Here is a 20438-nt window from a genome sequence, read left to right as displayed (position 1 = left end):
AAAATCTTCATGCATTTTCTCATTTTGTTACGAAAACATCTAAAATGATCTGGTATTCTTAAAATAATGTTTGATAAAATAATAATATTCTGTCAACTTTACCATGGCCTCACACTGGTTTTAGGCTCAGGTCAGCCTTTAGTTTACTAAGTAAAGTTTAAAATAATGTAAAGCACTGTTAGTTTCTAAATAAGGAGAATAACAGATATGAGATGGAATTAAATGTCTGTTGGTGGTTTCCTCCACCATATTTTCTAGCTCTTGTTTACTGAATTGTTTTTCCTCTATTTTGCTCTCCTCTGTAATAAAAAAACGGAAGGAGAAATATGTATATATTATTAATAATGTATTTGTATATATAGAATAATATTACACACTTAACTACACACACATGTTCAGGGAACAGAGGTCCCTCAATGTAAAAATACTATGTGCAATACCCCCCCCCACGTGCAATTAAGAGTCATTTGCAATAACCTGTAAATAATATTGCTATTGCATTTTTATTCTTATTTATATTGTGTATATAGTGTAAATTATTTATCTAGGTTTTTTTGTAGCTGTCTTGCTATCCCTTTCTGCTGTGACACTGAGTATTTCCCCACTGTGGGACTAATAAAGGACTATCTTATCTTATCTTATCTTATTACAAAAGTTCATATGTGTTTTTTTTATTTATTTATTTTATTTTTATTTTTAGAAAGGACTGCATTTAAGATCACTCGGCATTTATTCACCAACATCTTCCTACAAATGTTTTTTTTTTTTTAAGAAGTTCTCAGCAATCTTAAAATCGTGAAAACTGTTATATAACGTTTGTTATATAGGTCTCAATTTTTATGAATTTATTACTGTTTTTTCTTTCTACGATTTTTCCCTAAGTAGTGTTTTGTGAACACCAGTACCAGTAGTCCCCTGAATGACCAGTTTAAATAGTTGAATTACTAAATAAAATAAAGGATTGCTTTAAAATAAAGGATTGCTCTTCCGTTGGCTGTTTCATCCACCACCACTGCTAGCTCTTGTTTACAGAATTTCTTTTGAGCGCTTAGTTTTTCCTCCAAAAATTAAAAATGTGTCTCGGGTGGTTTATAATAAGCTGTAAAACGGCTACAAAAGGCTGAATAAAAAAAAAAAAAAAACATTCAGGCATGTTTAGTAAAATGTAGTAAAACCTTTTTTTGAAGTAGTAATAATTATAATAATTATTTTTAATTATTTAATTATTTAATTAATTATAATTATAATAATTTATTTAAGTAGATATGGTCTAGCGAACATCTGTTTATCTTCATGTTTATCTTCAGATACTTCGTACATTTTTGTCTCAGAATATCCTTTGTGAATCCAGCACCTGGCTGTCCCCCCTGGCTGTCCCCCCTGACTGTCCCCGTATCCCGGTGTGACTGAGACTAGCGCATCGGGAATGGACGTTAGGACCGCGCGGGGACGCCGACCTCACGCGCACCGCGTCAAAATCTCGGCAACAGCGCGCGGCCACTCGCCTCCGCACAGAATGAGGTAAAGAGACAGGTTTCATTATAAGTTCAGTAAACTAGCTGTGAACTGCAGGCATTTTACTGTTGTAATTTGCTGCCGTCGAGGTCAGCCGTGTTTCAGAGTAGCTTAATGAACGAGTCCTGCATTTATTTCGCCGAGCGTCAACAGAGCGACGCGGTGGATGATGTAGCTAGCTAGCTAAACCTGAAGGCTAACGTTAGCCTCCGAGGATTCCGGGCTGCTTTTTGCACAGCTCAGACTTGGTAGCACTGCCAAGAGAGACTAAATATGTGTGGAATTATACAACTTCATTTTCACGCTTTCGATTTGCGAAAGAAATTATTTACCAACAAAATAATAGTTTCAACAGTTTCAGGGTGCGAATACTGGTGCCTGTCACGGCTGTTTGCGCATGCGCGAAGGAGATTGATGGGGAGGGGTGGTAAAATCATGTGTTTTCCTGTTTAATTCCTTATCTAACTTAGTCGTAATTACACGTAATTACATATTATTACAGATTGACGTGGCTAAAGTGATATGCTTTTGATTCCATAACCGTTCATATAGTTTAGTATATACACTGACTGTTGTTTTACACTGTGAAGGGTAGCTAGGTTATCTATGGATATGGTCTCCAACCCTGCTTCCACAGCACATTATTGTGTTTCCCCTGCTGTGGTACACACTTCAACCCACTGTACGCTTGTTCATGAGCTGATTATCTGGGACAAGTGTGCTCGGGGCAGGGGATACAGTAAAAAGGTGCAGGGCAGTGATCCACTGATCCAAAGGATCAATAATGTTGATTAGTCTTTATTTAGGAGTCCGGAATAACAGGCTAAGGTCTATTAAGTCCTCAAGCAGTGTTGTGTAGTTCTTAGGGCCTCAAATCACTGTAATTATCCAATCTCTGTGTGTCCAGCAAGAGGGAGGTACCCTGTCCAAAGTCTCAGGGTCATCCACCCAGATAAACACTGCTCAAGCACAGCTGTTTTTGTTAAATACGTTCTCTGCTACATTGCTTTCAGCATGCTTGGTCTACACTTGCAAAAAGGTTACTTTTTGATTTTCTGTGGTTCTAATAGTGAGATATATTACATATATTTATGGGTGTGTTTTTGTGTGTGTGTGTGTGTCTTAGGTTATGCTGAGCCTGTGTGTCACCCAGCCTTCGCTGGCGACATGAGTGGGAAGAGCCTCCTTCTGAAAGTGATCCTCCTGGGGGATGGTGGTGTGGGAAAGAGCTCGCTGATGAACCGCTATGTGACGGACCGCTTCGACTCACAGTCCTTCCACACCATTGGTGTGGAGTTCCTAAACCGTGACCTGGAGGTGGATGGGCGACTGGTCACACTGCAGATTTGGGACACGGCAGGCCAGGAGCGCTTCAAAAGCCTGCGCACACCCTTCTACCGTGGTGCTGACTGCTGCCTCCTCACATTCGCTGTGGATGACCTGCAAAGCTTTCAGAATCTGGGCTGCTGGAAGAAGGAGTTCATGTACTACTCGGATGTGCGTGACCCTGAGCGGTTCCCCTTTGTGGTGTTGGGAAACAAGGTGGACAAAGAAAACCGTGAGGTGGGCGAGGATGAGGCCCGGGCGTGGTGCGAGGAGAATGGCTGCTGCCCGTACTTTGAGACCAGTGCCAAGGATGACACCAACGTGAGCGCCGCCTTCGAAGCGGCTGTTAGGGAGGTGCTGGCCAGCGAGGACCAGATTGACCACGCCTTGCTGAGCAGCACCATTGACCTCCACGGCAATCGCAAGGCTCCCCGCTCTTCCTGCTGCTGAGGCGTGATGGGTTACCACGGTGCCTTTGTAGTCCTGCCATGCCTACACACTCGCAAGAGTTGAGGACATGTCACAAGGAGGGCGTAACCTTGTTTGGGGGTATTCTTGGGTTACTTAGGTACAAATTTAACCAGTAATTGGTACACCATCACCGGTAGCATTTTGTTTAGGTACATGCATCTGCTTTCTGCAGTCTGGCACTTATAACATCATAGTTTATGCTTTCTTGTGCTTGTGTTGTGTTAGGTTTTCTAACAATGCAGCTTTCTTACCCTGAAGGTCAATAGGCTCCTGTCTTCTTCGCAACATACTGCTGTCCCCAAGAGCACAGTCGGCTTTATTGCACAACTCATTGCTGCCTCTAACGCTTAGCTTGTCATTAACATTCCTTTCAGCTTATCAGGAGGAGTTCTTTCCTGCTGTATTGCCAGTTATCGGTACCGTAGTTTTGCTTGTGTGTTTTGCTTGATGTTCTATGATACGCTAACCTCAGAGAGAGATGTGGAGTCTACTTTCCAAGTCTAAAACATCAGAATGTCTGTTACAGATTTACGCAGGTGTGTGTGTGGTTGAGAAAAGGGAATTGTCTTTGATGTGGTGTTAAAAAGGTGTGATTTTGTTTGCTCATTGTTTTCTAGGTACATTGACTTTATGTTACTCTGTGGTACAGTTCTGTTATTGTTTTTGGTTTTAGTTGGAAACTTCTGTTGTATGATTTGGAGAGGTTTTGTTTGTGTGAGATAGAGCTTTGTGATTTGCTCCACTGCACAGTCATGGTGGAAATAAGGGCTGTTGTGCTCTCTAGAATTGTGAGGGCCCAGGAAACTGAATGACTTGCTGTAGTTTGGTGTGGATGCGCATTTTGAAGAAGTTTGTACAAATTCAGCGCTAATTTTATTCTGTAGTGTTTACTACAGCATTTTTGTTTTAAGGAAGTCAGTAAAAAAGATGCCTCATTGCTTCACTGCCTTTTACTTGGCTGTTTCAGAACTAAGAAAGTTCACTACTTTCATGTTCATGTTCTTTCAGTTCCATCTAATCTGAATGTGAAAAAACCAAAGCACACTTGCCCTGGTGTTCTGCATTTAACTTGGTTTCTAATCTTTTAAAAAGCACTTGTGAACAATCCTGTTGTTTCTTAATTGACAAGATACCCAGCTTTGGTACTTAAAATGTTGTATATTATTGATAGGATTTTTTTTTTCTTTGAATCTTCTGGGGTTTTGTTTGTTGTTTTTTTAAGCCTAATCATACTAGATGTTGACCACTTATTCCGGTTTGTGGCCTCTGACCTGACAGTTTTAGTGGTAAGAATTTTGATATTCACTAGTGCTGCCTATACGAAGCAACAGATGTAGCTCAGATGCCCTTCAACTCAAAAGTTTACTGACATATGCTCATTTCCAAGCCTGAAAAGCTTTGCTTTTAACCCAGTAAATGGTTTGTCTGCCTCGCACTTGCATGTAACTGCCACAGCGCTATATGCTACTGTATTGTTGCTTGTTTAGAGTGGGCCTCATGTGGGCTACCTTTTGCCAGTCCCTATACAATATTACCAGTTACTCTGATGTTTAATGAGAATAGTTCACTGTGAAACAGAATCAGTTAAGGCACTGTGCTTCCCCCTTTGGGTCGTTTACTTTTTGGTATGTAAAGCTATACAGGTATTTGACCTCTGTATTGGAAAGCAGTATTCAACTGCCAGTTGCTGACGGTATATTTAAATTGAGGTACCACAATAAGCTGCGACAGTGTGTTCACTGTGATTCTGATCTGGTTTTACTGTAACTTGTTTTACAGTATTTTATTACAGGTGTTGTGTTACAGGTGTTGCGTTACAGATGTTGCGTTCCAAGGAAGGTATCTGGTCATGTAAATCAAAGCTGGATGGTCTTGCATATGTTTAAATAGTCTAGTTAAAAATTTTTTTTAAAGTATCTAGACTTGTTGAATGAGTTTGTTAACCTTAAATGGCTGCAATGTCTTTTTATTATTTTTTTGTTTTGTTTTGTTTTTTAAAACTAAAATCTGGTTCTGGTACGCTTAAGTTATATTTCTGTTGATAATATTAACACTGTTATGTTACTGTATATATACAGTATACAGGTCAGGTCCATTGAGACAGTTTTCTATAATTGTGCCTCTGTACACTACCACAATGGAGTTGAATTGCAGTTATCAAAGTGTGGTTTAAGTGTGTTTTAAAGTTTTTATTCACCAAGTTTGACACAAATATTAAATAAACCATTTTGGAATAACAGCCCTTTTTATTTTTACATAGTCCCTCCATTTTCACAGGTTCAAAGTAATTGTACTGTTGACTGATGAGCAGTCTCATGGCCTGGTGTGTCCTGTCAGGTCAGGAGTTGATTCCAAGTATTGAGTTTGAATTGAGCTGAATAAACAAACAAACCTATCAAAGAGATCAAATCTTAAGAAGTTGCCAAAATCAACATTGTGGTACATTTTTATAAAAAGAAGGAATGCACTGGCGAGCTCAGCAATGCCAAGAAAACAGCTAAAGTAGATAAATGCAGAATTCTTTCCTTGCTGGAAAAAAAGCCAAAAACACTTTCAAGGAGGTTGGCTTATCATTGTTGAAGTCTACAATCAAGAGTAACTTCAAGATGTAAACCCCTGGTAACACTCAAGAACGGAACAGTCCGACTAATCTGATCTGAAAAATGTTCTGGAGCAAAATTCTTCAAACAGATGAAACCAAACTTATCTCGAATATGAAAAAAGAAAGGCAGGGTTCACAATCCAAACATGACGAAGGCAGTGTTACAGCATTGGGATGTATAGCTGCCAGTGGAACTGGTTCACTGGTGTTTTATAGAGGATGTGACAGCTTCAGATTCAGTCAGCTTCTCCAAAACAGGTAGCAGGCGCCTCACTGTATCGATGGAAAGTGACGCAAACTATACTGGAAAAAGGAACTGAAAGCTCTTAAATGCCAGAGCCAGTCACCTGACCAGTGACATGACCTCAAACCAGTAGCTTTTAACTAACTGAAGCTGCAACAAGCCAAGCCAAGACCCACAGACAAGCATTAAATCAGCATCTGGTTGTGTCAGTGGCTTGCAGACTTCAGGCAGCCATAGGATATTAGCTTCCTAATATTAACAACACTCCTTATATTTACAATTTGTCCAATTACATTTGAGCCTGTGAAAATAGTTGTAATTTTTAAATGATTAATGCAGTATTTTTTGTAAAATCCATTGAAAAAAAGCTGAAAGTCTGCAGTTTAGTCCCTACCCAGGCAGAGTACAGAGGCAAAATTGCTGTTCTAATACTTATGGACCTTACTGTACACATACATGCACACACATTTGCACATTATGTTCTACTCGTTCCACAGTATTCAGTTTTGGAAGTGTGTCGCTTACTGTTCCAAACCACATTTTGTTTGCTCCAGATGACGTTGAGGATCAAGTCTGTGGTTATTTACAGGGGCCACCATCTCTGCCCTGAATACCGGGTTTAGGCAGTGGCTTGGCGAGCTGATGTCAGATGCTGTATGTGTTGCACTGGCTGTTCATTCACAAATGCTGTACTGACATGGTAGCAAATTGCTGTCTCTGATGTCGCATAGTGTTTGCTTGATGTGCTTTGAACTGAGTTCAAGTTGTGAAATGATGCCTGCGAATGGCTGGGCAGCTCCTCAAAACATCCAACCCACTGTCTCCCATCCCATCCCCCCCTCACCCCTGCGCAATAAAGGAGGGCAAGACTGCTTTTGTTTACAAATCAGTTTGCAAGTATCCGATGCCAGTGCGATGAATAAACCTTAGAAACTGACCATGAGTTTTTGGACTTCTGTGTGGAGATCTAGATCTTTTGAAATGGGAAAGAAAGAATGCCAACATGTATTTTTTACTAGAACTCTTTCATATTGCTCCACTAACTAAAGATACATAGTGAGATACTGTGATGCTTTAATGCACAGGTGTTCAATATGATACGCAGGGGTGGCTGACTTAATCAGTCATCAAACAGTCAATCTTATCAGCTCTGCTTTGTCGGAATGACAAACTGCACCTACACCCATCGTGGATAAGATTGGACACTTCTGTGAATGCCAACAACAAAAATTTAATAAACAGCATAATCAGCTTGAAAGCAAAGCATTTTCCTGTCTTTTGAATAACTATTAACATCAGCCTGAATATTAATATTTGAACTTAATATACAAACATATGAGCTACACAAATGTGAGTTATGTCCAATCATAACTCATCTGGGCAACTGGGGTTGGGAGCATAAGGGGAGCAGACGTCGCTGCTCTGGCCTTTTATGAGGTGGCCGTACAGGGTGTATTGTCTCTTCTCCTCTTTAACTCTGCGGCGGTGGTCTTTCAGCAGAAGCTGCCATGTGGCTAGGTGCAGAGGACAGTGAACCTGTTAATGAGAAAAAGAAACTATCCAGAACCTCTTCACACACCCTGATGGTTTTACAGAGATGCCAGGCTGCTACAGAAGCTGCCGTCACACATGGAAAACACTGAAAGGCATTTATTTCACTTTATTACCAAAGTCCCTCCAAACTCTCTGAAAAGAACATAGCAAACCTACAGAGCCGGCCAACAGAGCCAGCTAACAAAAAAATCCCAAAACAAACAAAAACAGCAACCTAGGTTGGACAAAGCATTCACCATATAATACACAAACACTTAAAAAAAGGTTCCAACAAATATTGTTAGTAGCAAAAAATATAAAATTGATGAATAAGAAGTGTAAATTATGATTAGTAAATATCTAGCTCAATTAAAATGGTGTTATACAATAACTACAAATACTCTCCTGATAGTTACAGGGACAATACAAAAGCTTTCTGTGATGGCTAAGCTTACACTTGCATTTAAGACGAATATTCACCTTACACTAGGGGGAGCCAAAGCATCCATTCAACCCAATACCCTCTAGTAATACTAAATGACAGGTGAGGGACAGCCTTCTGAAATATTTATACTGTATAATTATATATATGAAAAAAGAAAAAAAATCACACTCCAGCCTCGATCAATGTTAGGTCCTTAAAGCCTCCCTGATTTTTTACGCACAAGTCTGAACCGGCCAAAAAACCCTTGCATCACAAACAACACATCAAAGAATACAACCATCAAATAAGGCCTTCTCCCGCTCTGTACCCCAGCTAGTTGAAAGGTTTCTGCCCCCTTTTTTGTCATGGGATGGGGGGGGGTCTCCCTTTGCACTTGGACCTGACTCCTATCAAGGGTGTTAGGTTTTTGATAGGACCCTCCTCTGACTGGTTCCTTCACCAAGTGGGCCCACCTCCATTATTCTCAAGACAGTGAGAAAAAAAGGGGGAAGAAGGGAGGAGAAAAAAAAAATGCTGAGGTCACAGTAACTAGGCACACATTTTGCTTTGTCTGCCACCATGGCAACCAGATGTGAAAGACTGTCACCATAGTAACCAGTCATCAGCAACACGAGAGAGCTGTTTTTGGTGCACCCCAGGCAAAAAAGGAAAAAAAGAAGAAGAGAATCCAAATAAAACCCTAGTCTAGGTCTCGTTGGATGGCGTGTCTAATTCTTCATCATTCCTTACATCCTTAACTAAAGGACATGTTTCACACAGTCTAATAAACTACGCAATTACTCTACATATTAACACCCATGTTGGATGATTTACAAACAAAAAAAATACACCCCACACACACTTATAAAAGGGATGCAGGCACTAGTTTAAAAAAATAACAAAAAAGACACAAGAATGCCATTTGGAGTTGCAAAACACAAAACAAGTATAATCAGCAGCGCCTTGAACAAGAATTACATTAAAAAAATAAAATAAAAGCAACAAAAAAGAAAATCAAACGCAAATCAAAGAAACCTTCTAACTAACACCATACTGGGAAACGATTAGGTGCAAAGTGTCAAAGTTCACAACAGTTTTTGTCCAGCAGGGGAGAGAGAAAAGGCACTATCACACAAAACTGTGGCTTTACATGATTTATAGGGGACAGTGAGGCACAACCTAACACAGTAAAATGTAACACAGGTGTTTTATGTTCTTGATCTAACTGAAGCTTTTGGCCACTTTCTCGTTCAGAAATCAATCGGACATATGTATCTACAGATTCACCTTGAAGATTGTTTTGTACCAGGAAAAGTGACTTTTCCCATCCCAGAATTGTGCAAATTCCAAATTCACATCAATAACCTTTAAGCTCCCTCTTGGTGGCCGTAGGGCCGCACCATTCTGAAGCATGTAAACCACTCATAATTAGAGCTGGAGAGGATAAAATACAGCCTCCACACCATGGGGTTAGTTTTTATACAGTGTTTCAATTGAGCCTCTGCAAATAAACAATGAGAAAAGCTCATTTTCTCATTCATTCATAGTAGAAACTGAAGAACAGGTGCCATATAAATAAAATATAGCAGTATTTGCCACGGGGTAAAATTTCATGTGATGTTTTACTGTCCAGTAATACATTTTGATGCAATGTATGGTCGGATGCAGACCCTTTTAACTAATCAAATTTAGTTGCAATAACACTTTTTTTGTTTGTTTTTTTATTTATTGGTTACAAACCCTATTGGTTTTACGTTTAAACTTGTAACACTTTCAGCTGAATTGCTTCTGGAAAAAAAACGTTTTTTCCCGCATTTGTAAACAAGATGTGCAGGTCGCTTCTATTAAGAATATTAATATTAAATATGAATTATCTTCATTAAATAGCTAACGTGTTCAGTTGTGCCCCACTCGCCCCCACAGGCTCAATGGTTCAGAACTACAGCACCACCTGCTGGGCAAAAAATAAATTGGGCAGTTTGAAAGCAGTCAGTTTGGAAGGAAAGATTGCTCCCCAAGCCAGAAGAGATAATGGAGTGATGTTGAACAGGTAGGTGAAGAGATTTCTTCAAGTGTCCCATGTAGTGCACTGTTGATGGGAACAGACTGGACAGCATGGATTGCAGGACAGGACAGGAGGTCTAACACCGTGGAGCTAAGCCTTTCCTCCCTAGATAGCGCAGCACGGCAAAATTATAGGTAGTGGAGACCACATAAGTGAGCTAAAGAGAGAAAGGGAGACAGAAAAGGGAACACAAGCCAAGAGAGTCAGCTTTATTATAACAGCACTAAAAACAGGCAGAAAAAAATTATTTAGGATATTTCTGTTTGTTAAGATTTATCAGAGTAACATCGGGCTGGGAGGAATTCCATTAATAAGCATAAGCACAACATTTATTATTTATTATGCAAAATTGAATTTCCCTCCTTTTTTTGAAATAAGGGCTTGTTGGAGTGTCTAAACATTGTGAAAGTTTCAAAGCATTATTGTTCACACCTGGATATAAAAACTAAACCTCTCAAATTCTTAAGTTTTTTTGATGGCACAAAGACAAGTTAATTTACATATTTCTGCCAATTCAGCCAACAGCAGTTTGCCTATACAGAACATTTACCCCCCCCCCTTCCCCAGTCTAATTCTAGATGATGGAGAGGTTAGAAAAGCATAGAAACATCATAGGTGGAGGTCATAGAAATACATATCATAATGAAATAAGGGTCTTTAAAATAATATCAAATTATAGTCATTTGCTCATTGATTAGTCATACATAGTAAGAATCCTTAGTATAATCTTAGTAGCATAAGCTACAGTGGTTTCAAAAATAGTGTTAAAAAGATATTAATTAAAACATTATTATTATTTTTTTTTAATGTTCTTAAATGAGCTGCATGCTGTATTTAGTCAGTACCTCTGCAAAAACTAAAGCCAGGTGTCTTTAAAGAGGAAGAAAAACTCTTTTGTGGTCAATACTGAGTCACATGCAGACATCATCATGTCATCATGACATTCTCGCTCAGGCCTGAAATGGCACAAACTGTTTTTGCAAATTTGCATTTAAAAGCCGTTTTTACAGTAACTGGAGTCGCTCTGAAGCTGAGCTCATAACTAATGGAGGGTTTGAATTCTTTCACACCTACAGCCGCTGCATGGCGTCACTGGGACACATGACTGATTGTGTGCTGCGTTCTGGCTACATTGTTGGGCCTCGTACTCACCAGAGCCAATAACGTGATCCCGGCTCCGGCGAAGGCGGCGATGTAGAGATCATAGGTCAGGAAAAACTGCGAAGAAGGACAGAATCCACAAAGTCAGAGCTGTGATGCCCCAAGGCACAGAGTTACCGTTTGATGTAAGTTCCATCTCTGGCTAGCCTTTGAGGCTGTCTCTCAGAGGAATCACAGAGACACAAAGAGAGAGAGAGAGACACAGAACGAGAGATGTGGAAACACACTACACCCGGAGGCACGACTTACCTCCCTTGTTTTGCACACGTTGGACAGGGTCATCCCACAAGCTTTCCCCGGCACTGCGTTCCATGGGAGTAAACCTAAAGGAAGCAAGAAGTCTTTGAGCCTTTTTTTTCTGCCTCGGTGACAAGAATAACAACATAACTATGACACAGCTTTCCCAAACGAATGTCAGTGCATTAAAAAAGCTACCAAGATCTTAGCTTTCATATGTGTGTGCACCTGTGTATCTTCATACTTAAGAAAAAGCCTAAAACACTTTATTCTTGGAAATGAACTTGTTAAGAATCTATGCTAAACAGCCTGGTTTAGCATATTCTGTGAAGTCCCACAAGGTTCAGTTTAGGTCTATGAAACTGATGTTAATTATGAGAGTACCACAGTTTTAAGAGTGAAGAACTGAAGGGTGGGTCTATGTACAGGGTTTAAGGAGGTAAACCAATCTGATGTTTTGGTGCTTCAAAACCTTTTTTAACAACCCGTTATAACTGCGTTGTTTGTGGGGTCACAAAAATAGTGTATTTACACATCCTACCCCACAGCAGTTTAGTCTCGTAAAAATGCCGTTAAAGATAAAAATAAAATCTAACTCTCTTATACCATAAATAACAACATATTTAAGATTTTATTGAAAATAATCCATACTTTGTTCATAGGTTCCACTGCTATATTGTTCATAAGTCCCCCCCCCCCCCCCCAAAAAAAAAGGTAAATACGTAATTTGAGTAATCTTTCTGAAGTTTTCTTTGAAAACCATTTGTGAATCCGGCCCCAGGCATACTGGATGTTTGTTTTTCACTTTTTATTTTGAAACTACCAAGCCTTAAAATGAGCTGTTTCACTGATGCACTTCCTTTAAAAACTAGTGTCTAAAAGAAAGCCATCAGCCTCACACTACTAAAAAACCTCACAGGACAGAACATCAACATCACCACATAACTTTTTCTAAAAATAAATCAGATGCAACCTTTTCTACTAATATTAGCCCAATACCAATATCATCGGTACTGATATGACCTCTCTACTACAAGTGAAAATATGTATTAAAAATAGTAATACAGTAAAAACAAATTGTCAATTTATACAAGAAATACATAAATAAAGAAATGAACGCACATTTTAGTGCAGTAAACGTAAATTGCACTACAATGTTTCCATCAGCAAAAGCATTTTAGGTTAACGTTCAAATTCCCCACCATAAGGGATTTTTCTGTGTAGAGTCTCAAATATTCAGAATAAGGCTTATTTATCAAGACTACATAACTCCCCCACTCATGGCCCATTTCCTAGTAATGGCCTCATTTACCGTCCATTACAGCAGCACAAAAAAAAAAAAAAAAAAAAGACACAACCTTGGAATTTTAATCAGTGTTACAAGGGGCCCCAAATCAAATTCCGGCTGCGACAGGAGGCAAAACAGGTGCAATAAAGATATTAAAAGATTCAAGTGAGAGTTCATTACCATACTGCCTGGCATCGACACACAGCTGGTTGATGCTGGAGGGCGTCTCAGAGAGGACGTTGATGGTATGGCAGGTGGTGGCCATGTTGTAAAAGAAGTAGACGGGAAGTGCTGACAAGGCGAACACCAGGAGCCAAACGACAGCCAGGAAATACGTGATCACAATGAACTGTGAATGAAAAGGGACATGCGAGTAATGTTGATGCCCCGTTAAAAAAGTAAATGTCAAAGGGTAAATTGGAAGATCTGACTCGCCGCTTCTTTTCTCAAATATTACTGAGCAAAAAACAGAAAATTAGCTTTTCCAAAAATAGGAAATCACAATGACCTGTAAAAAGGATTAGTATTTTAGATGTTCCCTAAAAGTAAAGCAGATGTGGCCCCCAAGGTACAACAAATGATCCCCATATACCGCTGTGGAGTGACCTTGCTGATAGAATATGGGTAGCAGACCAGGCTTGACATATGAAGATTTTGGTGAAAAAACTACTCAAAGCCGTAGGAGTAAATGCTACTTCCTTTATTTATTTATTTATTTATTTATTTATTAATTTATCAATCAAATTTTCACCTTTTGTCTCCCCAATTATCCCACCTGTTTGTAACTCCGCCTAGTATGAGCAACGCTTCCAACACTAGGAAGGTAAGGACTGAACACATTTGTTCCGATACATGCAAAGCCAGCAACCACCTTTTAGCGAACTGCTAGGCAGCTGACACGCTCAGAGCAAGGCGCCGGGTCCCCAGCTCCACCGCACCAGCTAACAGGCGCCTTTGCCATCGCTTTTAGAGTGAGCCATCTACCCACCTGGAGAGAGCACGATCAATTGTGCCCTCTCGGACTCCTGCCGGTGATGGCAGAACGGCATGGTCAGGATTTAAACTTGTGACCCCTGGGCCGTAGTGGTAGTGCATTAGAAAGCTGAGACAGTCCTGAGAGAAGGCCCGTTTTTTAATATCATAGCTAAAAAATAAAAAAATTAAATGAAACACAATGTGAACATGTTCTATGATATTTGCTGGATGAACAGTACTCTGCCTAAGTTTTAGGCACCTAAACACAATAAAAATGATTTATTTCTGCAATGAGAGAGTTTCTTTACATTAGGACAAATGAAAGTAAGCATAAATACAGATCAGAAGTAACAACAATTAACAAGTTAATACAAGTAACAAAACAAGCAAGTTTGTTCCAGATACGTCCGGGATGTCCCCACCAAGCGGGGGTGTTTCAATTCCGTTCCCAGCTCGTCTGATTTAACTTCATTAAGCACTGATTTAGCAAACCAGGTGTTGAATGTTAATTATAAATAATGCTAGACTACCATGAGGGGAGCAGTGGAGATGTTTCATTAAACACTGTGACATAAAACCACCACTTTTCCTATTAATGTTATTTGTGTTCATTCTAATATGAGTGTTTTGCTGACCAAATAAACACTTACTGCTCAGATAAGGAGCAATTTAATTCACAGGTGCCTAAAACCTTTACACTGTACTGTATGGCACATTTTTATGACACCACCTGCATAATATGTAGAGCCTGTTTCACTCATTTCTCCCTTATCACGCTGTTGTATGTAGTTTCTTTTCATGCCATTGTTTTGGACATTGTAGACCACTCAACATTAATATCATTCAAACACTCATTCTATTAAAAAGTGTGCTACCTGTGGTATTAGAAAACAAACATTTACACACACAAAGCCCTCACCGATGTGCTGAGACAGCGGCCGCACACTGTGCTCCTGAACTCCCCAAACGTCTGCCTCGCCGCACTGGTTGTGTAAAAGCCCTCAGCCAGCAGCGCAATGCAGTAGAGGAAGAAGAAGGTGGCCAGGCCATAGATTATGTACTGGAAATACTCAATACTGAAAGAGAGGGAGAGACATTGTCACTGTTATAACACCATCGCTTAACTCAATTTGTCCTACCCCTCAAAAATCTCAGTTATCCTTTACATTGCGTGAACATTTAATGAGTAAAGGACCAGCAGAACAGGTCCAAAATGACCCTAATCGCTGTGATTTCTTCCTTTTCCTGTAAAGTGCCCTTTCATTTTGACACTACAGTGACAATATCGAGTTTTTGCGTCTAGTGTCTCGAAATTGCTGATAATGGATCAGTTTCGTATAGCTGGGTAGTCGTTCACAATCAGACGAATAGAACACTATGCTTTCAGACTCTTAACACTAAAGTGGTCTGTCAGAGTTAGAGGAGGGGTTTTTGTACTCTTTAGGCAATATGCAGGCGGTTAATACAGACACTCACAGGTAGGCCAGGGTGATGTAGTCTTGCAGGTTGCGGGCAAAATAGTTCTCAATTAGCCTCTCGGTCTCGGTCAGTGCCTGGTGTCCGCAGCCACAGAACAGCGCAATGCCAGAGAAACAGAGGAGAGTGGCCACCAGGGAGATGTAGGGCACCCCTCCCAGACAACGCATGCAGCACTCGTAGCAACCTGCAAGGCACAGCAGGTTTGTCATCATCATAATCATAATCATCACCACCAAAACCATCATCATCGACTAGCACTTTGTTAGTTCTGTCATCTTCATAAACACTTTGCTTTCCTACGCCAGAGTCTTAATGAGGAACTCTGGGGAAATATGGATTGAAGTACGTCGCGGTTGTGCTGTCTGCTCATGCTCTGACACTGTGGAGGCGAGAGGCCTACTTTCTACTACACTCAGCAAAAAAAAGGTGCTACAAATGTTTCTTTGCCAAAAACAAAGCACTTTTGGTTCCATTAGGAACCATGTTTGCAACAGAATGTGAAGAACCTTTAAACTGGTAAAGAACATTTACACACTCACACATTACCGATGCAATCAGAATTCTTTATGGATCCAAAAGTGGTTCTTCTAAACTGTTAAAAATAAATAAATAAATAAAAAGACTTCATGTGGTAACAAGCAATTGACCTGGGTTTATTCGACTCAATGAAGTAAGCCAAATTAAATAATGGTTTATAAATAACCATTTATGGCACCTTTATTTTTTAAGAGTGTATGACCGTCAAAACCGTCAGTCAAACATTTCATGGATAATGTGACTACGCTAATGCCTTTTATCTGGCTAGCTTTGTACATTTGCATTGGTTTTTACCAAAGTCCCTATAAAGCAAGTTGGTTTACTCAGCTGCCGTCTTTGCAATGCTGGCTGGCAGTTATTGTCAGTCACACAAATCCAGGCTTCTATCTCTATGAACGGAGAGAGACCAAATTACTGGAAACTGAAGGTTAGCCATTTCAAACACATATTCTTTATTATTAATTTAAGTGACTGATAAAATCTGGAAAAGCAACTCATGAACTTTTTGTAGCAAAAAAAAAAAAATGCACAAAAAAAAAGCTTGTTCTGGCTACTGTACTTGCACAGGAGGGCGGGATATTGTTCGTAAAACAAGATCATATTGAGCGTTACGAGAACTCCCATTTTAAAACAAGTGGCCGGGCTTTTGTAATGTGTAACAATATATAACAAGTGCAACTCTTTAAAGGAATAGTTTGATTGAACATGCCAACACCACTTATGGTGAGTGAATGCTGGAAACCACCACTATATATATATATATATATATATAGTGTAGCGATTTCATTTGCTATTAGCAAAAGCACGCTAATGTTAAGATTACCTTAACTGATGGTAACTTAAAAATTGTGTCAAATCATCACAGCATTTATAGCCATTTTTGAAATGGTGCATCTGACCGATACGTCTTTACAGTTGTGGTGATGGCATCCAGATTGCTCGTATTATGTTTGTATGGAACATATTTTATTTACTATCCAGAACCACAAGTGAACCTACACAATTGTATATAGCCATTATCATTTTTTACTTTGCCATCATTTGAATCTGACAGCTGTTCTTTACATTGTAAATAAACCATAATAAATAGAACAGAAATTATATATAATGACTTGGAACAAAATAATTTTATTCCATTTAAAGCTGAATTCTTGCAAAGGTGTCATCATTGCATATACCCACATGACACAACAATATGTAATGTTGATGAAGGAAAATAGTTATCTGAAAAAGGTTTTAGGCCAACACTGTCTCAAAAGCAATATAAAATGATGTCTCAGGCTCAGGTAGTTTATTTGGAAGTCTATTTTTGCGATAGCTTTCTGAGTAGAGGCATTAAACACTTCAGACTGGTTTCTATCCCCACCACTGTGAACAACTCAGACTATGTGAGGAGTAGAGCACTTCATATCAAACCACTCTGAATGACACGATTTTCAGCTTAATGATGAAGTTATGAAGAAAGTTTGAAAAATGTATCGAATTTCCTGTTGCAGCAGGGGAGGTACATTGCCTCACAGTTCTCACACAAAGGCTCTGTTGATCAAAGGTTTTTCACATATTTACTGGTCATTGGACACAGATAAACCAAAGCCTGACTAAGTTACAGCTGGCAGAGGATAGGCTCATGTACGGAGTCCCATAACACAGTTCAATACAGGCCTCTCAATTCAACACACAAAGACTTCGCACAATACTTTAAACCTTCTGAAGCTACAAAAATACTCAAACAAGACATCCCTTAGAAAAGGGGGATCATCCATCATGTTCCTTGAAATCAACAGCAAAGGGGAAAAGCACATCAATCGAGTGAGGTCCAAAAGTCTGAGACCGCTAGTAAAAAGAAATGATTTGCATTCTTTTCTAATTGAATACAAAGTTTTCATTACAGATTAGATTATTAGTATAAATCTGAGTGAAAAGAAGAATCTTTGAAATTCTGATTTAGTATTTGGTTTTGGTATTTGGGTGACATCGCTCTCCGCAGAGCTTTTATGAGGTTAGTTTTACTTAGAAAATCAATCAAATTTCGCTCAGAGTGGCTCAACGTCTAATGCACTACAACTATGGCCTGGGGGTCGCAAGTTCAAATACCGAGCCATGACGCTTTGCCATCTTTGTCCAGAGTCCGAGAGAGCACAATTGGCCACGCTCTCCGGGTGGGTGGATAGCGCTCTCTCCCCTCATCAGTCTTAAAGCAATGTTGGCCAGCACAGACGTCAACTGATGGCTGGTGTGGTGGAGCTGGGGACTAGGCACTTTCCTCTGAGTGTGTTGGCTGCCCGACAATGACGCAATGGCGGCGGTAGCTCAAAAAGAGGCAGTGGCTGGATTTGCATGTATCGGTGGAGACATGTGATAAGCCAGTACTCTCCTAATGTACGTATGGGTGGGTTAATTGGCAGTCCCAAAGGAAATGTCATGTAACTACAGGTGGCAAAACATTCCTTTTGTCTCAAAATCTAACACTCACTGATCATACATCATTAAACTGTTGTGAAGTAGCCTGAAGACTTTCTGTGCTCATGGTCTAGAGACAAACCAAATTTAATGAAGGAGTTACACCCAAAAAAAAATATGCTACACCCCTAAAAGGGGCAATGTTATTAAAGGTACTTCAGCAAATGCAGTGGTTCTCTATAGAACCACAGTAACTGAAACTGATCATTGATTTGAGTGCCTCAATGGTTCTTAGCCTGGATAAATGACATAATACAAGTTTGTTATTGTCTTCGTCAAGTCTTTGTCTTCCAGGGACCCTCAATCACCAACACTTGCTTTACATGAATGGATTTAGAACCGTATCTAATGCAGAGTACTATTAATAATAACAGAACTCAATGACTGCATCTCATTGACTGTATACACGTGCCCAGGGCACAACACTGCCGGATTCCATCACAGACGACACAGTGCCAATTTAAACATCCAGCTGGGGCCATAAAAGCGCTCAGCAGAGAGGAAAGAGGCTAGTGGGGATTTCTCCACCGTGCGGCGTGTGGAAGACGGAGCAGACTGGGAGTGCGAGAGTGTGAGAAAAGAGGGAGGACCGAGGTGCTGAGGGAGAGTGTCTCCTTTTGTGGCTTCGCTGACAATGGGCTTTGTCTTGGAGCAGCTCGGGGACACAAGGGCAAGCAATGTCAAGCAAACAAAAGGCCACAGCCATCTCGGCCACAAACACATCCACTTTTGAAAGCTGATTTTAGGTTTGTGGGGGGGTTGGGGAGCTGGCTCGTGACTGCAGGAGAGATGGAAGACTGGGTGGAGGAGGCGTGGGAAGATGCCAGCCTTCCCAGGATGCAGGACCAACGGCAGGTCCGTGCGCCACTTGACATGGGGATTCAGTTGAAACTTCAGGATATCAACATGAACAAGAGGCTTTGTTTGAATAGGCAGTTAATATCACATGACAATAATGGATTTTTCCAGCTATTTCACTCACAGACAAACAGGTAAATTCATTCAGACTACATACTATGCATTTTACAGTGAATTTATTAGTAGCTTATTTAGGGATGGAAGAAAATTAATGTGGATTGTGGGCAATATTTATACCTAGTGGGAAGAAACACTCTGTACAATCATAATCAAGTAAAATAATCACAGTAAAACTACAAAATAATACTGAAATAACCTTTAGGCCACTTTTCAGGATATGCTAGGCTGCAAAGTGAGTTTAAAGGCCCATAGAAACTTACTGAGGAGAACTTTCCCCAGTATATAAAGGTTCACAGCTTACTATGCCAGCCTGATCACAGCGTTAGAGGAGACAGACTTATGGTTAGTTTATTACCAAATGTTCCAAACAGAGTCTACACAGACAATCCTGCAGACAAAGGTAGACCAGCAGCAAAGTCAGAGTATCCACAAATAACTTAAAAACTTTGCCTCCAGTAAAGCTCAAAAAAAGCTCAAAGCCCCCCTGAACCAAATAAGCCAATGATCAACCTGGATTTACTCACCCATCACTGGAATAGGTGGTCTTGTTTCGCGCTAGCCTGCAACTTAGTGCAAACTTGTGCACACTTCAGCTGCGACTGGGTCCTTTATCAATCTCAGGCGCTGCTCTGGCTCCTCTGTCCATCTGGCGTTATTTCAGTCCGCACCCGTTTTCAGACAAACCCCGCCCTCTGCACGCTGGGTTGGTTAGTATGCCGCCGTCTTTTAGTGTAGTTATATCTGTAAAGAAAGTAACATTAAGGCAGCTATTTATTATTTTCGTATATATATATATATATATATATATATATATATATATATATATATATATATATAAACAACTAATTTAAAAGATGGATAATTTCTTAATGTCTTATATATAAATACATAAATAATAGTTCGTTAACGGTAGTTACTCCTACCGTTGTTTTGGTCTGTAATGGAAAGCCAATACTTATAATTGTCCTTTCCCTCATTTAGTTGATGGACATCATTATCTATTTGGCATATTTGGAACAAATGTTAAAATATACAAAACAATTACGAAAAAATAGGGTTGCTTTAATGTTACTTCCTGAGAAAACTAACACTCATATTATTATTATTATTACATTTTGCATGTTAAAGATACAAAAAACTCGT

At 39.8% G+C, this 20438-nt stretch overlaps 2 protein-coding genes across 3 annotated transcripts; one reads left to right on the top strand and one right to left on the bottom strand.

Annotated features, from left to right (window-relative positions):
* Nucleotides 1-1468: 1468 nt before the first annotated feature.
* rab9b (RAB9B, member RAS oncogene family) lies at nucleotides 1469-7095 on the top strand. The gene is made up of 2 exons (XM_072663130.1): nucleotides 1469-1521; nucleotides 2642-7095. The coding sequence occupies exon 2, from the start codon at nucleotides 2683-2685 to the stop codon at nucleotides 3289-3291; it is 609 nt and encodes a 202-aa protein (XP_072519231.1). The 5' UTR covers nucleotides 1469-1521; nucleotides 2642-2682; the 3' UTR covers nucleotides 3292-7095.
* A 308-nt stretch (nucleotides 7096-7403) lies between these two features.
* On the bottom strand, nucleotides 7404-19893 carry plp1a (proteolipid protein 1a). 2 transcript variants are annotated; one of them, XM_072663129.1, is made up of 7 exons: nucleotides 19820-19893; nucleotides 15318-15504; nucleotides 14761-14917; nucleotides 13047-13215; nucleotides 11591-11664; nucleotides 11333-11398; nucleotides 7404-7694 (listed from the first exon to the last, which is right to left on the bottom strand). In XM_072663129.1, exons 1-7 carry the CDS (start codon nucleotides 19821-19823, stop codon nucleotides 7524-7526), a joined length of 828 nt encoding a protein of 275 aa, XP_072519230.1. In that variant the 5' UTR covers nucleotides 19824-19893; the 3' UTR covers nucleotides 7404-7523. The 2 variants fall into 2 exon arrangements, with proteins under 2 accessions (XP_072519230.1, XP_072519229.1); XM_072663128.1 differs by lacking the exon at nucleotides 7404-7694 and adding an exon at nucleotides 7762-10337.
* Nucleotides 19894-20438: the final 545 nt, after the last annotated feature.

The sequence above is a fragment of the Salminus brasiliensis genome, chromosome 19, assembly GCF_030463535.1.
Source record: "Salminus brasiliensis chromosome 19, fSalBra1.hap2, whole genome shotgun sequence".
NCBI lineage: Eukaryota > Metazoa > Chordata > Actinopteri > Characiformes > Bryconidae > Salminus > Salminus brasiliensis.
The sequence above is the reverse complement of the archived record's forward strand: the minus strand, read 5'-3'. Positions and strand labels throughout refer to the sequence as shown.

Coding starts and splice junctions, on each gene's coding strand:
- rab9b (XM_072663130.1), top strand. CDS start 2,683: ATGAGTGGGAAGAGCCTCCTTCTGAAAGTGATCCTCCTGGGGGATGGT.
- plp1a (XM_072663129.1), bottom strand. Junction 14,918..15,317: donor TACATCACCCTGGCCTACCT/GTGAGTGTCTGT, acceptor CCTCTCTTTCAG/TATTGAGTATTTCCAGTACA. Junction 11,399..11,590: donor ACGTGTGCAAAACAAGGGAG/GTAAGTCGTGCC, acceptor CCTTCTTCGCAG/TTTTTCCTGACCTATGATCT.